At 40.9% G+C, this 16,275-nt stretch overlaps 3 protein-coding genes across 4 annotated transcripts in view; 1 reads left to right on the plus strand and 2 right to left on the minus strand.

Moving 5' to 3' along the window:
• Positions 1 to 927: 927 nt before the first annotated feature.
• On the minus strand, positions 928 to 3,423 carry LOC311010866 (uncharacterized protein; the record flags this gene model as incomplete). Its single annotated transcript, XM_084005512.1, has 3 exons — positions 3,213 to 3,423; positions 1,139 to 1,744; positions 928 to 965 (listed from the first exon to the last, which is right to left on the minus strand). The coding sequence occupies exons 1-3, from the start codon at positions 3,277 to 3,279 to the stop codon at positions 928 to 930; spliced, it is 711 nt and encodes a 236-aa protein (XP_083861638.1). The 5' UTR covers positions 3,280 to 3,423.
• Positions 3,424 to 4,920: 1,497 nt separating this feature from the next.
• Positions 4,921 to 14,240, minus strand: lsm14ab (LSM14A mRNA processing body assembly factor b). Its single transcript, XM_084014085.1, has 10 exons — positions 13,920 to 14,240; positions 13,002 to 13,165; positions 11,099 to 11,249; positions 10,174 to 10,362; positions 9,982 to 10,062; positions 9,525 to 9,701; positions 8,836 to 8,989; positions 8,321 to 8,347; positions 7,927 to 8,167; positions 4,921 to 7,039 (listed from the first exon to the last, which is right to left on the minus strand). The coding sequence occupies exons 1-10, from the start codon at positions 14,041 to 14,043 to the stop codon at positions 7,016 to 7,018; spliced, it is 1,332 nt and encodes a 443-aa protein (XP_083870211.1). The 5' UTR covers positions 14,044 to 14,240; the 3' UTR covers positions 4,921 to 7,015.
• Positions 14,241 to 14,662: 422 nt separating this feature from the next.
• Positions 14,663 to 16,275, plus strand: part of LOC311016396 (transcription initiation factor TFIID subunit 4) — an 80,089-nt gene continuing 78,476 nt past the window's right edge. For both annotated transcript variants that reach the window (XM_084014057.1, XM_084014058.1), the window contains exon 1: positions 14,663 to 16,224. In XM_084014057.1, the coding sequence (XP_083870183.1) occupies positions 14,865 to 16,224 (1,360 nt within the window). In that variant the 5' untranslated portion in view covers positions 14,663 to 14,864. The remainder of the gene's footprint in view (positions 16,225 to 16,275) is intronic.

Here is a 16,275-nt window from a genome sequence, read left to right on the forward strand (position 1 = left end):
ATACATCTTAACTTATCTTATATATCTTAACTTATCTTATACATCTTAACTTATCTTATATATCTTAACTTATCTTATACATCTTAACTTATCTTATACATCTTAACTTATCTTATATATCTTAACTTATCGTATACATCTTAACTTATCTTATATATCTTAACTTATCTTATATATCTTAACTTATCTTATACATCTTAACTTATCTTATATATCTTAACTTATCTTATATATCTTAACTTATCTTATACATCTTAACTTATCTTATATATCTTAACTTATCTTATACATCTTAACTTATCTTATATATCTTAACTTATCTTATACATCTTAACTTATCTTATACATCTTAACTTATCTTATATATCTTAACTTATCTTATACATCTTAACTTATCTTATATATCTTAACTTATCTTATATATCTTAACTTATCTTATACATCTTAACTTATCTTATATATCTTAACTTATCTTATACATCTTTACTTATCTTATATATCTTAACTTATCTTATACATCTTAACTTATCTTATACATCTTAACTTATCTTATATATCTTAACTTATCTTATACATCTTAACTTATCTTATATATCTTAACTTATCTTATATATCTTAACTTATCTTATACATCTTAACTTATCTTATACATCTTAACTTATCTTATATATCTTAACTTATCATATATATCTTAACACAATAACAACAATAACCATTCATTGTGAACTTCCTTACGACTCAGAAGGTACATTTTAAAAAGACAAATAAAAAAGAGACGCTATATTGCCATGAAAGCAGGTGTTCCAATCACTTCCATGGCCACAGGTGTGTAAAAGCAACACCTAGGCATGCAGACTGTTTCTGTTTCCTCTCGGGAGCTCAGTGAATTCCAGCGTGGGACTGTGATAGGATGTGCAACAAGTCCAGTCAAGAAATGTCCTCGCTCCTGAATGTTCCACAGTCCACTGTCAGTAGGATAATAACAAAGTGGAAGCGATGAGGAACCACAGCAACTCAGCCAGGAAGTGGTAGACCTAGAAGATCCTCTTCCTCTTCACACTTACCTGCCCATCCTCTTCTCTGCTTCTCTTCGTGGACGAGCTGCAGCCAGAGGTGGAGGGAGCGGAATCTTCTGCACCCTGAGGAACCAAGGATGGATCTTCTTCACGAACGCCCAATCCAAGAGGTTGGGACATCAAGTCCTGAAATGCCTGCAAGAGGCTGAGAGGAAGGTCCTGCTGAGGTCTGAAGTCATCTTCCTCTTCATCGCTGTCCACAGAGATCCTCTGCCTCTTCACACTTACCTGGCCGTCCTCTTCTCTGCTTCTCTTCGTGGACGAGCAGCAGCCTGAGGTGGAGGGAGCGGAATCTTCTGGGCTCTGAGGAACCAAGGATGGATCTTCTTCAGTTCGGCTCACACCAGAAGGGAGGGAGACGGAAGGACAAGAGCGAAGGCCATCGGGAAACATCTCCTTACGAAATCCCTTCCAGACGCTAAGAGGAGTGAACTGCTGAAGTCTGAAATCATCATCCTCGTCTTCATCCTCTTCATCAGAATCCTCAGAGCCGTAGCCAGAATCTTCGCTCGTCCATCCCTGGTCCTGAAAGTCCTCCTGCTCGCTGTCCTCATCTTCGGAGAAGTCTCCAAAACCCTCCCCAGCCTGACTTACCTCATCCACGAGACCATACTCACGTCCACCACGTCCACCACGTCCAGGGCAGCCGACGTCGCCGAAGGCACCAACTGAGGGGGAAGAAAATTCAAAATATGAGGATTTTTCATCGATTTAAACAAAGCAATAATCCGGTTTAAATTAGAAGAAGAAGACAGCATGATCTATATACCAACTATTGCTGCACTACGTCTGTCACAAAGCCACCAACACACGGGGCTTTTAACACACACAGTGCTGTTCTGTCTGGGTGAAGGAGGATCAATTAATGCAGCTGTCATGTGACAATTCATTTACTATTAGCATTATTAAATATGTTAAAATTGTAAAAAACAAAAAACAAACAAAAAAAAAAACGTTTTGACTTCACATATATACATAGTATAAGTATATTCAATATGTGGCTTGAAAAGAGTTTAAAAATCAATACATTTTTGTGATCGGATATTAAATGATTGAAAATATGAGGCTGTTTATTCTTCAGTTACTGAACAGAGATGAAAACAGCATTAAGATTAATTAAACCAATAATAATAAATAATTGTAATAACTATTATTTTAGCTGTTTGTATTAACATTATCTATACATTATTATAATAACCCAATATAAAATATACCAATATTAATAACTATAATATTAAATATAATACAATAACATGACTGCAACGATAATATGTGTTGTTATTATTATTAATGATAATAATAATAAAAAATAGTGGAAACATTAATGTTGTTGTTATAGCAATGTAATAACCTCAATAATACTATAAATATTATTATAATCATCAATATTGATAAGTTTGCTCAAAGACATGTATTCTGCACCAAAGAATAGTGAGGACTTGAGTTTGTGCGGACGAATCGATCAGTGGTTTCCGATCAATGTGTTAGTGGATGTTTTAGACGTCGCCTGTGCGTCATCACGCAGTGAAACGTAGCTTCTTTCATCCAAAATGACCACAGCGCCCTCTTCAGCCCAAAACTCATCATCACTAGCCCGTTTATCATTTGCAGGTCGCAGCGCGTGCAGGATACGGTGTCCTCGTGGAGGCGGCTCGTGTTCAACCCGGAGTGAATGTGTTGAAGAAGAGCAGATGTTTGGAGAAGAAGTGCAGCTTCAACATCCCAACAAAGGCACTCAGGGTCGAATCGAGCCCGGCTCCACTGCACCTGTACGCCGCGTCCTGACGTCGTGACGTCCGGCCCGAACATTCCCATCGTTTCCATGGTGACCACGACTAATAATAATACTTTGGGGCATTTTATGAAATATGAACCTGGCGCATCTTTTTTCACAAATCTCTATGTAAGATGTGGAAGTTTTGACGCCACACTTCCAACTACAACACTACACGGTTCTCCCGCCGTATTAATAATATTACAAATAATCATTTTACAGGAGAAACCGTCGATCGAGTGTTTGGTTTCACCTTCAAACTCCAAAAGTTTCACTGATTTCTGGACTCGGGGCGATGTTTAAGGTTTTTAGGCTATGAATCAACAAGTATAACACTAAAATAAATAGAAAAGTTGTCTTACCGTCACGGCCGAGGTCAGAAACTAGGTCCAGGGGATCCTCCAGGATCCACGGATCCCAGTGGGCCATCGTCGTCGTCGTCAGCGGTCTCTTCCTCCAAACAGTAGCTCGTTGACTATCTACTACTACTACTTTGGTTTAACAATAAGATGTGTGATGTGTCGTCGTTAGTCGTCCTCAAGCGTTTGAAACTGTCCACAGTTTGGTCCAACTCTCTCAGTCTTTCCAAGTCGTGTCTAGTTCAAGTGCAGAAAGGGAACTCAAAATGGTGGACAGCGCTTTTATACCTGCTTTGAAAGGTCATAGTTCTGTATCCATGACAATTAGTGATGCGCGTGCGTGCGTGCGTGCGTGTGCTTGAGCAAGTCCGAAAGACACAGAGCATTTTTTTCTCTTATTTGTCAAATGTATGTTAATTTTCTTGTATTGTTTCGTCATTACTTGTTCAGGACACTGTGACAGGACATCAATCATATTCTGCCTCGTCATGAAATAACGTTTCTACTTCCGGTCCTCCATAACGACCATGAACACTACGGAGTCGGTCCACAGAAACCCGAACCAGCTCAGGCTTCTGGACTCCCCTGTTAACCCCTGGAAACATCTGGGTGTCCAAGAAAACACCATAACAAGAGTTTTGTTTTCTTAATGCTCAATACATTATTAGTGGTTTGAATGATGAATACTGCTGGACAATTCAAGCACTTTAACATTTTTAAGGCTTTCCCCCCAAGAAGGTATACTTTCACCTTTTTGACTATACTATAAATTAATGACACACTGCACTGTGGCTTCTAAATTACTTTTTTGACATACGATATTAGACTTTAAACATACTTAAGTGTTCAACCAAGACTTTTTCATGACTTTATTTGACATAATATACTGAGTTTTTATTACTTTTTCAATATACAATGTCGTGAACCTCTTGTCTGGACCGTAGAGGGCCAGTCCTATAAGTGGCTCTGTGGCTGAGTAAGTCACTGAGTGATCAAGTTGCACCATCGGTCAGTCAAATGATGTTGACCTACCGCCACGGTGACGGTCACGAAGCTGCACCAACAGTGATTTAAAGTTGGAAGTAAATGTTCCCAATAGGGGTGTGAATCTTTGGCTTCACAGCGATTCGATTAACGATACAGTAGTTGGCGATTCGATTCAAGGACCATTTTTTTTTTTATTTGATTCAGTAACTTGTAACCAAAATTCTATATTCATGAAATAAACATGCAATAATGCGAGTTAGACTATCTGTATTCTTCTGAAAGGTGAAAACATAAACGGACCACAGAATTACTTATTTAACGTATTTATTTTATAAAGAAGTAGTCCTGCATAATATTTTTATGCTCAATACAAAAATGTAATTATATTACATGTAATTAAACATTGCTGTTATTTTTTAAAATGTTCCAGTATGCTGGCAGGGGAGACGGTGTCTTAAACCTATTAAAACATTGATCATAATTAAGAATCACGATTCATACGATTAAACGCATTTATATAGATTATTGGTGAAGCCAAAACGATTAATTCTATTTATTTATTCTCGCAGATCTTTTTAGTTGAATCGATAGCACTGACAATCGATTCATCGATAAATAAAATAAAAAACTGTAGGATGTTGCGTTGCGTTTCTCCTGTAAACCAACTACAAGTGTGTTCATTTGAAGGGGACCCGGAGATACATTCAGGTGGATTACCAAAATAAAACATAACACGTAGATATTGTACAACTCTTTATTTTTATGTAAAAACTCAATTTTGCTGATATTCTCATTAAAACAATTCCTCGTTTACAATTCGAGCGACTGGAAGGAGTAACAAACTCATGAAAAACATGTCAATTTGTGATAATTCAGTAATACCTTTAGTCTCAAATTCAATCTTGCTGGTTATTGCGAAAAGCCCATGAAGTGATGATTCCTAAGGCTATCATGCAGTGATCAGCAACCTGTGCAACATCCAGCACGTTATCACCTGGGTTGCTTCGTTCTAAACACCCACAGCTACTGAGAAAGATCTAGCCTCACCTTGTAGTGCTATCAAAACGTTTGTCCATTTTTAAGTTAAAGGGAGAGCTGTGTTAAAAAAAAAAAAAAAAAATACCACCCTGAAGGCACTCCCTAAAGTACTTACAAATCAGAGCAAAAAAAAAAAAAAATTAAAAAAAATCCCCCCGCCCCGCCAAATCCAGGTCAAATCCCTTTGTTCACAAGTAGATAAAAAAATGAATTCACTCCAGAGAACAATCCCATTGACAACAATCCAAGAGGAGCTACAAACAAGCCAGAGGGCTGAGAAATGCGTTTTGAGACGTCCCTCAATGAAATACAAGAATTCCCATTTTCAGTAAACACCCCTTGCAACACTGCTAGCAGTTTTGCCGTGAGGAAACATAACGTAAATGACAACTGTAAGACGATGGAGAAGATGCTGATTAGGATTGGGCAACATGTTAAAATGTTCGCACCGGTCAGTGTCGACCCAGCAACTGAAGATTTCTGATATATCCGGGTGTATTTGTGCGGCACCAAAAAGGAAAAACTACCGGCGATGTACTCGGCCAATTGCCAATACTTTCTTCCAATCTCCCAACGCTAACACTGATAACAAAAGAGAGCATGCTTTAACAGGTGGCTCAGACTCCAATGAGAAAACATGCACTTATAGGCCAACTATTTTACCTCAACCAAATGCTTACATATTATTTTTGGCTAAATAGCAGAGCTTTTTTTCATTACTATCCAAATCTTACTTGTTCGAGGTCATTCGGACTGCAGGTTTTAACTGAATACACACCAGGCTTTTCTTTCCTAAAGATTTTTTGAAGGCATTAATAGTAGTAGATGCTCCTCAGACACAAATCATGGGAATGCTCTTTGTTTAGTCAACTATATAAAAAAAAAACAGACTGGGAAAGGAAATCTACAGTCAACAAAAAGATCCTTCTAAAGCTAATGCTGTAAACCTCATACATGGACCAAATGGCTGCTCTCTATTGATTGCCACCATTAACGAGCATATGGTTCCAGCCACAAACATAAAGCAGAAACATAATTTATCAAATGTGAGTATGATCTACACAATTCTAAATACTGAGTTAACTACGAGTGAGTCTGTTTGGCGAGCCACACTTTGCTGGGGGACACTAAGTAGAAGGTAAGCTAAGATGATACATTCATTATAATATGCAGTTGAGATTCCGTTTCTTTCAGCTGGCTTTAATCTCACTACTTCATAGAAAATGAATAAATGTCCAGAAAAAAAAAAATCTAAATGTCTAAAAACTGGATAACAATACTGAACACATGGCAGAAAGAAACTAAGAAATCTGAGCAGAGAAAATGATGGTGCAACTGGCAATTTGACATAAATCATGGGATCAAAAACAAGGAAAATAGAAAATAAAGCTATCGATCACATGAACTGTGATCCACTCACAGTATCAGTGGGCTTTTTCTGCATACAGCTTTGAATATCAAACGACTTCAGTAAGAAATGAACTTGACTGATGCAAAAATACGGACTTACTCCAATGCAAGGTATTTACACATGTTCTCGTCCATCTCGTGGCCGTTTATCAAACTAAATGAGTGGGCATTAAAACACACGAATCCTAATTCTCGAGGTGGAGAAAAGGGAGCTGCACTCTCACCCCCTGATCTCCAGCAGTCGACTCTTGCTGGTGACTGAGAGGACGTCTTCATTCGTTCTGTCGAATGTTGACAACAAAAGAATATCTTTAACAGGAATCATTTTGTGACGAGGGGCTACAATTCTTTGAGGGTCCGTCATTGTGGTATTATCCAGCCACCTTGTTGTCCTTCTGTAAAAATGTTAAAAAAAAGGAAGAAGAAAAAATGTCAAGTTTAGAACGGCCATAAATTGTTCTTTGTGACAAGTTATGATGAATGGAAAAATGCCTCTGAGAAGTGAAAGTCACATTTCAGCTTTGCTACTATGCTCCATGCTGTGGAACACTTCTAAAAAGTGTTAAAAGCACATTAATTATTTGTAATAACAGATATTTGTACTACCACCATCGATGAGCAGGCTGTTCTATTAGAATTAACGTTGAAATGTGTCAAACCTTTCATAATATTAAACCTTTTCATATTCAGATCTATCCAAAGAAACAACATAACTGACTCAATGACATTGTAAAACTCTAAACTATGAATCATAAAGTCTGACACACAACTCCTGGATGTTATAAATTGTGCATTCAATTTCAATCTTGACCTCTTACAGTCTCTCAATTGCTTTGGCTCATTCCTTCAAAGACATATCATTCTCAAAGGCTGAGGTGCATTTGCAGTCTGTTGTGAGCCGGTGCCCAGTGGTTTGAAGGTTTACACATGTTGTTTTGAAAATATTCATTATCATTTGGGAAATGTGCCAAAGCAATTGAGAAATAAATAAATAAAAAATAGCTTCCATGCATCAGGGGAGCCATCTGGTGGCCAAAGTGAGATTCAGCTATGTCAATTATCATCTATTATAATTTGCTGTGTGGATCGACTTACATAACTGGAAAAATAACGTATCAGTGTATTGTAACAAGTTGTTACACTGAGCAGAAAATGCATTGTTTTGGACTTTTCTTACAAGTGCTGATTACATTATGATTAGTTACTCTTAAATTGTAACATTTTGTTGCTTAATGGACTTTAACAACAAATAAAAAAAAGCTCATAAAGCAGTCGAATTTACCCTGTATTCAAAATCGGAGAAATCCCGGCCACCTCTGCCGCCTCTGTATCCGCCCCGGAACCCAGGCGGGGGACCCCTGGGTGGCCCGAAAGAACCTCTGCTCAGCTGTCGCCCTCTGCCTCCACGGGGCCCCATGAAGCCTCTGCCACGGAAACCTCCTCTTCCTCGATTGTGCCTCAGAGGGATGCCGAATGTCTCAGAGTTCATTCGTCGCTCTTCTGCCCAGGTTGTTCTCCGTTCCCTGACACAAAAAGACCCATCAGGAGCAATCTTCCTACAGGCTGAACTAGTCATTTAGACTCTCTGTTTGATATCAGTGTACAAACTAAATATTGGCATATTACTATCACCTGAGGCGCCCCCTTCAACACGGCTAAGAAAATATGTAACTTACCTCGAATAACCTCTTTCACCCCCTTTACTGAAAAAGATAAAAACAAAAAGTATTTCAGTAAAATAAATGCAGTTCAATTCCTATGTTTAATAAATTAATTAGGGTTTATGTTTATAGTGTGATTATGATATAGTGAGATTAGAGAATATTTCACACAGACACCAATCAGACAGACAACAGCACTGTCAAACAGAGCTCACTGACTTGTTTCAATAAAGAAGAAAAAAGGCAGTGCAGTCTGGCAAAAATACTTGTGCACAGACCCCTTTTTTTGAAGCAGTGCCATTATAAAGGCCTTTAGCATGAATACAGCCGTAACGGGAAGGCATTCTGACTTTAGTTATAAACTGGCTGCGTGGATTTCTGGCAGGATTGAGCATTTCAGTATTTTCACAGTATTTATAAAGCACTTAGCCCTGCATTATAATTAAAAAAAGACACCAATATCTCACTTTTTTAAAAAAATGAAAAAGCACAATGAGTCCTACAATTGAACTGTGGACATATTGACGTACCTTAAATCATCAGCAGACAGGTTATCAAAGAAGGACTTGGACTTGTCATAGTATGTGTTTATGGCAGCCTCATCCTCCTCATTGGTCCCCTCATTGGCTGGAAGTTCTGACTCTGCAGCTTCTTCTCCATTCAGTGGCTTTTCAGTCTTGTCATCTATAATCGGATAATAATTGGATGACAGCTTTAAACATTAGAAACCTGAAGGGCTGAGTAACCTAATAACAATAAGGAAACCACCCAGGCTGGAAATCTTTTTTGAAACATGATGATGGGATTTGTATTGCTGCATGGTGACATCAAAAATGACTAAACTTCAGTAAATTTGGGTCCATCTCAGAGAATTATCACAAATATTCAACAGTATATTTATTTTTCTCAGGCAAAACTGGTGATAGAATAAATAATTCAAACCATTGCATGTGCTTTAAAAATACCAATAATTGCACCTGTCATACTGAGTGAATGAATTGATGATTCACTCCCACATTTTGGATGACATGCAGCATCTCAACCCAGGGCATCTGGCCTTTAAACCATCAGGCCAACGGAACGGATGAACTATAAATGCAGTGCCTGATTTTTTTCACCTTGTAGCACCTCGTATCATGAGAAAAGTCTGAAGAAATAAATGTTTATGTTCTGGAAAGTTTCTAGTCATTGTCCCATCGGATGTGTGTTGAAGTCGTACCTTTCAGTTTGAGCTTGTTCTGGAGCTCTTTGTCAATCTCATCTTTGTTGAACTGGGCGTTGGCAGTCTCAAAGTCAAAGTCTTCTTCAAACGTCACGGCGCCATCCCTACGCATGTTTATCTTGCCCCGGCTGCGGTATCCTCTCCCACGGCCACGGCGGTTGGACTGAGCAGCAGCTGGCAAATAATAGGGGAAATCTAAAATCCAGCAACGTTCAAACAAGATACATGTATATATTGGGACGTTGTTACGCTAGTTTTATACTAAAGCACAATGTATTTATGACCCGACACCCCCGGTCTATGTTGTCGATGTCTCAGAGGGTTGAATAAAACAGTCACCATGTGAACACAAATAAATAAAATAATAAAACAAATTACTTAGCAATAATACTTTGATGAATGTAATTAAGTGTGTTAATGGGTTTTACTAAGTAAAAGGGGCAAAACTATTTACCTGCATGACGCTTGTTAGGATCTCGGTTTTCAAGAGCGCTGTGCTCATGATCTGGCTGTAACACCTTCTGTACCTCCGGAGCTGAACAGCAAAACACACAAAGTTAACTCACGGTAAAGTTGTAACAACGCACTACACACAGACACACAATGGCTTATCTTTGTGGAAATTAACCATGAGGAGTATCCCTACCCCTTCTCTGCTCGAGGAGGTCTGGGGGCTTCTGAATGCTAGTGGTGGTGCTGGTGGGTCTGGGAGCTGCCACGCCCATCTGACTCCTCTGACCTACAGGAGCAGGTGGTGTTGGGGCAGCTGATGGTGGGGCCTGCACTGCCTGGGTGGGACGTTTTGTTAAAGACTCCAGCTGGGGACTGGTGCGCCCTGCAGAAAACAGCAAGGTGAGATTCAAACTATACGATTTTCTTAAATGCAGGGATCATCTGCAGCAGCTGATGTGACATTTTGATGCAAACGAGGCAAAATACAACACCGATATCTAATATTCATAACACCAATGTTAGCTTAATGTCTTTGCAAAGCAATCAAATAGTCTGATGAAATGAGAGAAATGCAATTTAGATATTAAGTAATACAACCCTTCCACAAATGTCTCCTTGAAGCACTTTAAAATATCCTCAGAGGAACAGTATATTAGGAATGTATTGTATAATCGCCTCCATGAATCCCAGTTCAGCTACTCATCAGTGGTTGAACTGGGATGGATGGAGGTGATTCAGGTGAAGAGCAGGAAACAAAAAAGACAACATGCAGCTGCGCTGTGTTCAAATCAGCAGGAATCAGGTGTTTATCCAAATCTGCCTGAGACTGGAGATGCTTTCCTTACACGGCTTGTTTGAAAAATGTTGTTTCTGTGGTCGTTATATGATTAGGCAAATATTGGCAGTAAATACGAAAAACTATTTTGCAGTTTCTAACCTTTACGTGTATCTACATGGTCATGGGTTCTCAAAGTGGTTTAAAACAACTTGAAATGTATTACTTTTTGTCACGAAAGTAAAAAAATATCAGCATGTGGGAACAGGATCCATCTTGACAGCTCCTATTTGTGGTGCGTGCTTTAAACCCATACAGTGAATGAACAAGAACTACTCCTTACCTCCTGCTGCAGCAGATCCAAACTGCTGAGCTGCAAGGGGTGCAACACCAAACTGGCTGTATGGTGGCACAGATACCTTGCTGAGAGGAGCATAGGAGCCAGCCGACTGGAATGATGGTCCTGCTGGAGCATTGCTGGTTCCAAGCGACGACTAGAAAAACAAATACACAGTCAACTGAAAAACCCTGATAACGAGTGTCAGAAACTGTACTATCACATACATTCACGTGGGGTACACATGGAATAACAGTGTTTCCCTTTGTCTGTTTCATTATGGAGCGAAAATAATTTTACACAAGCACAGATCCCATCTCATTTACCATGCTTTGTGGTTGCTAAGAAGAAGTTGTGACTGTTACTATCACAGTTGCAAATGCTGAACAAAGCTACGCAACACTATTTCTACAGCTATTAGTCATGGAGAAAAGCTAGTGCATTCATTGAGCCTAACAGACAAGACGCAAGACAGTTTGATTATTGAAACCGTGAAAGCAGAAATGATATCACTAAAAAGTACCAGCTGCAAATGGGAAGGTAGTTAATTTAACACACTTTGACACATGGAACTGGAGGGGTGGTTATTTATATTCAATGAGGCGGCTTACATCTCAGAAAAATGACAACTTGAATAGATACGTGAAGTCCTCAGTGTCAATGCTATTTGTATTTATTTGGTCCAACAGAGTCTAAGCTCAGTTGTAGAACTTTGTTGTTGTTAGTGCAAAGTGAATTTAACTTTAAATGCAATGTGTGCTAAACTGTGACCGGCTATGTTCCTAAACAATTTCCTATTTTTCTTATTCATAAAATTTCTAGGTATGATTTGTTCCATCATAACCTGAAAAGCTCCAGTGTAATCCTTAACATCAAAGGCCTGGCACGCTGGTTTAATGGGAGGCTTCAGTGACATGAGCCCTAATTAATGTTATTAGATACACCTGGGCATGACCGTGTCCTGCTGTGATGTGTCAAAATGTGCCATGTCAAAGGCATTTTTGAGCCTGAGCATGTGTGACTTGATTCCATGTTATAATAGCATTTGGTCAAATTCTCAAATTGAAATATTGTAGTTTGGAGTTCTCATATCTTAATAATGAGAAGCCACAATGTACGGTCTTAATTTGCTTGACAGAATTTTCTGTTATTTAAGGCAGCAATCTTCCTAAAAAAGATAAATCAAATCTAATCTACAGGTGATAACTGTAGTGGTACGTTTACCCATATTAGCCCCATTTGTACATTTCTTTGCATAGCTTTTAAAGTTGGGTTGATATTAAAAACGCCATTTTAACTCTTTTAAATCCCACCCCCGTTCATATTGTGCACATATTTAACAAGATATGTCAAAACAATTACCAAAACAAAAAATGCCTTCAGATTTTGACATCAAAAAACATTTTTTGACTTTTGGGAAAACTAAATATTACATGTGCGTAGATCAGCAAGTACCAAGCAATTTCAACCAATAATAACATGACATCCACAAACTGCAACTTTTATGGGCACGGACCTATGCAAGATTATGAGCTAATCTTCTCAAAATCAAACCAAATTCCTCCAGATATCATGACCTGCCTAGAACATCCCGTTTCTCTCAGAAATGCATCATGATATAGAATCTAGATACTATTGAAATGCCATTTGAGTTTGACTTTAAGATTTGATTAATGACCGTGAACCTTGGGAGAGTTCATGGACAATGATAATGACTCTTCTGCCCAAATATCTCAGTAAACCATAACATTGAACCAGGATGCACAATACATGAACCCCAAAGAATTGACATTAAAATGCCCTTAATCTTTCCGTCGACTTAGACACTATAGAAAATATACATAAGACGTGACAAACTGCCATACATACCGCAGTTTTATAGAACAAGAATGCATACGAATCAACTTACTTGAACTATAGCAGGGTCCTGAGGCAGGCTGCTAGTGGCTTTGGGTGGCTCACAAACTGTAAGGTCTTTTATGTCACTCCCTCTGAAGATGATGTATTCAAACACTTCCTCCCGAGGTGGAACAGGCCTGTCGGTGGGCCGGTCTTCAGTGCCAAATGAGCGAACTGTTGGGAAAGTTCACAGGAGAACTCAAAACTACTCATCTATTTATTGAGGCTTAGTAGATATGTGCTTCCTGTGTGGATCCTTGCACTGAGCGTGTCCACATTTAAAACCTATTGCAGGAGCGAAACTGCATGCTTCCTTAAAACACTTTGAATACTGATGCACCATTTCATTTTTAAAATGTATGATAGCCAACTCTTCATGGGAATGTTTACAGTTTAACAGAAAAATATAACTTTAAATTAAAATTATTATTAACATAAATATATTTTCCTTTATGACCAGCTATCAAATAGTCATCCAGCAATACAATGTATTAATCAAATTGACAGGTTAAGTAGCAGGTTTGTAGGGGACGTGCTCCACGTCAGTGTATAAAATTGAGTGGTCGTTGTATCAGAGTTCACTCAACGCTAACACACGTTCAGAAGACTCAAATATAACTCAGCTAATAACGCCTTAATACAAAGTTATTAAGAGATGGTTGACAGCAACAACATTTACTAACTATCAGGCGTTATTCCGCTTGATACTGAGGAATAGCGGCCACGTATTTAACGGTAGCCCCAAACACAAGGTAAACAAAGGACGCAGAGCGTTAACTACAGCACCACTTAGCTATTAGTTGGCTACAAAGCTAACGCAAGCTAACTGCGCTGAAATCAATCTCCGTTGTCCATCGCATAACACTCTTGTAAGCCCTGCTATAAGCCACTTCCGTACTGTAAGCCACCCCGTGCTTACTTAACTTACCTTTAGCAAGAGCTACAGTCGAGTTTTCCGTATCAATCGTGTACAAAATTCCTTCATAGCGAATCTCGGCCTTGGAGATTAGGCTAATTTTGCTGCCAATGTACGGCGTCCCTCCTCCGCTCATGTTTGTCCTCTGCTGTTAATAACGCTCGTATTTCCGCGGAATGTGTATCTGTCAAACGAGAGATCCGATGTACTACTTTCAGAGCCGTAGTTTTAACACCACATCACACGAAATGTTCGGTAACGCCGCGAGTAAAGCCGTGCTCATTTCAGAAGTGACTTGTAGCGCGACATGGCCGTTTTCATTTTCCTTCGCCCGCCGCGAAGCATGCTGGGAGAAGGGCTGCGTCTCATTCCGCAGAGTTCCCTCCTCCTACTCCCGCTGCTACCCCCTTCTCGTAAATGTTGAAGAGTGATTTGACGAAAACATGGTGAACTCAGTCACGTAAAAGCTACGCATGTACCTTTGGTCACGTTTAACATTATTTTTTAACGAAGACAATTAGTCAATTAATCATAGGGTGCTTAAAACAGGTTTGAGATTTGGCCATGCTATCATATCGCGATATTACACGTGTCTGCCTCTCTCCCCACCCTGCCCCCATATTGCTTAAAGACACATTTTTTTTAATGTAGAAAATGTATATACCGCAGGGCTAGTTTTTTTAACACATCAAATTGCACGGTTTTTATTTCACATCCTGTAAAGTAGACGCTTAGATGACGTCACGTGTGCCACACACCCAAGTCTGGGATCGTTATGTAACAGTATTGCAACCTCTCTTCATTATAACATTATACTCGGAGAAAAAACATGAAATAAAACTAGGATGCCCCCTCATTTAATGACGTCAGATTCATTCCCACAATGCCTAGTAACACGCAGGCGCACTGTACAAAAAAAAATAAAAAAAAAAATAAGACAGCTATCTGTGATCAGAGATGGCGGGCGCCTCCGACCCCCTGGAAGATATGCTCTTTTCAGAGGTGGACGAAAAAGCTGTGAGCGACTTAGTGGGCTCGTTGGAGTCACAGCTTGCTGGCCAAAGCAACCCGGCAGGTAAAGCAGACGAAAACGGAGGCGCTGGCTCAGTGGCCCCCGCTAACCATCACTTAGGAAAAACGCTACCAGCTCCAGTGGGCACAACAACACTAGAACAACAACAACAAGGACGGCGTAATAAACCCGAGATGCGCCCGGAGATCAACTCTAAAGACGTTAGCCCGGATACGACTGTCACGTCTCCTTCTCTGGGCTGCACCGCTCTGTTCGGCGAGCCCTCCACCGCCTCGGCTGCCTGCGTGAACGCCACTAGCAGCGGCTCGCAATCACATGGAGCATCCATCACAACACTGACCGCGTCTGGCGTGTCAACTTTGGCATCCACGCCGGCCAGCATCAGCACCGCGTCCGGCCGGGGGTCTAAGGTGAGCCCGGGCACGTGTGAGACGTCGGCGGAGGCGAACCCGCCGAGGAGACGCGTCACCACGCCGCGGAGGAGCGCTTCGGCTCGGATCAAGAGTTTGAACGGTGCAGCCGTAGCGACGCGGAGGAACAGCAGCACGGCGGCGGCGGACGACGTCGGCTCGGCGGAGGGCAACGCAACTACACCGAACTCCACTCGGCCGGCCACGTCCTCTATTAACACCTCGACGTACACGCTGTCAAGCCTGCCCGTCGGTCAGTCGGCTATCGCGCTCGACCGGGGGACTCCCACCATCGCTCTGCACAGGCTCCCGAGTCACATCGTAGCGAGCATAGCCCAGAACGGCAACGGGACTAGCGTGACGGCCTTGGTCCAACAGGGAGCTCGCATAGGACCCACCATCACCCCCTCGCCTCCACAGGGGGACCACAGCACCGGGGCTTCCAAAGCAGACGATTGTCAGTCCAAAATTGTAATGTCAAGCCAGTCTGGTAGTGTCAACTCTGTAATAAACACTGTTTCATCAGCGCCCTCTGTTGTCACACCAACAACCACAACTACAGCAGCAGCTGCCACAAGCACCACCACCACCACCACAGCAACAGTCACCCAGCCTTTGAGCTCTGCTACAGCTGCTGCCGGTGTCACAGGGCAGGCAGCAAGTCCTGCATGTGGACCTGTTCAAACCGCACCGGTGACCACCACTGTCAGCATGGTCCGGCCTCCAGCCCCCTCCACGACAGCCACCTCTGCACAGTCTCAACCCCGTCCTGGACTTACACCACCTCAGAGGATTGTAGCCCCCCAGCTGATTGTCAGACCGCCTCAGCAGCAGACGACCATTCAGCTGCCCCCAGGGTTTACCATCCCACCGGGTAAGGTTTGCAGGAGGGAGAGGAGAGCAGCAGGAAGGGACCCTGACCCCG

Source organism: Eutrigla gurnardus, assembly GCF_963514095.1.
Source record: "Eutrigla gurnardus genome assembly, chromosome: 1".
NCBI classification, from domain to species: domain Eukaryota; kingdom Metazoa; phylum Chordata; class Actinopteri; order Perciformes; family Triglidae; genus Eutrigla; species Eutrigla gurnardus.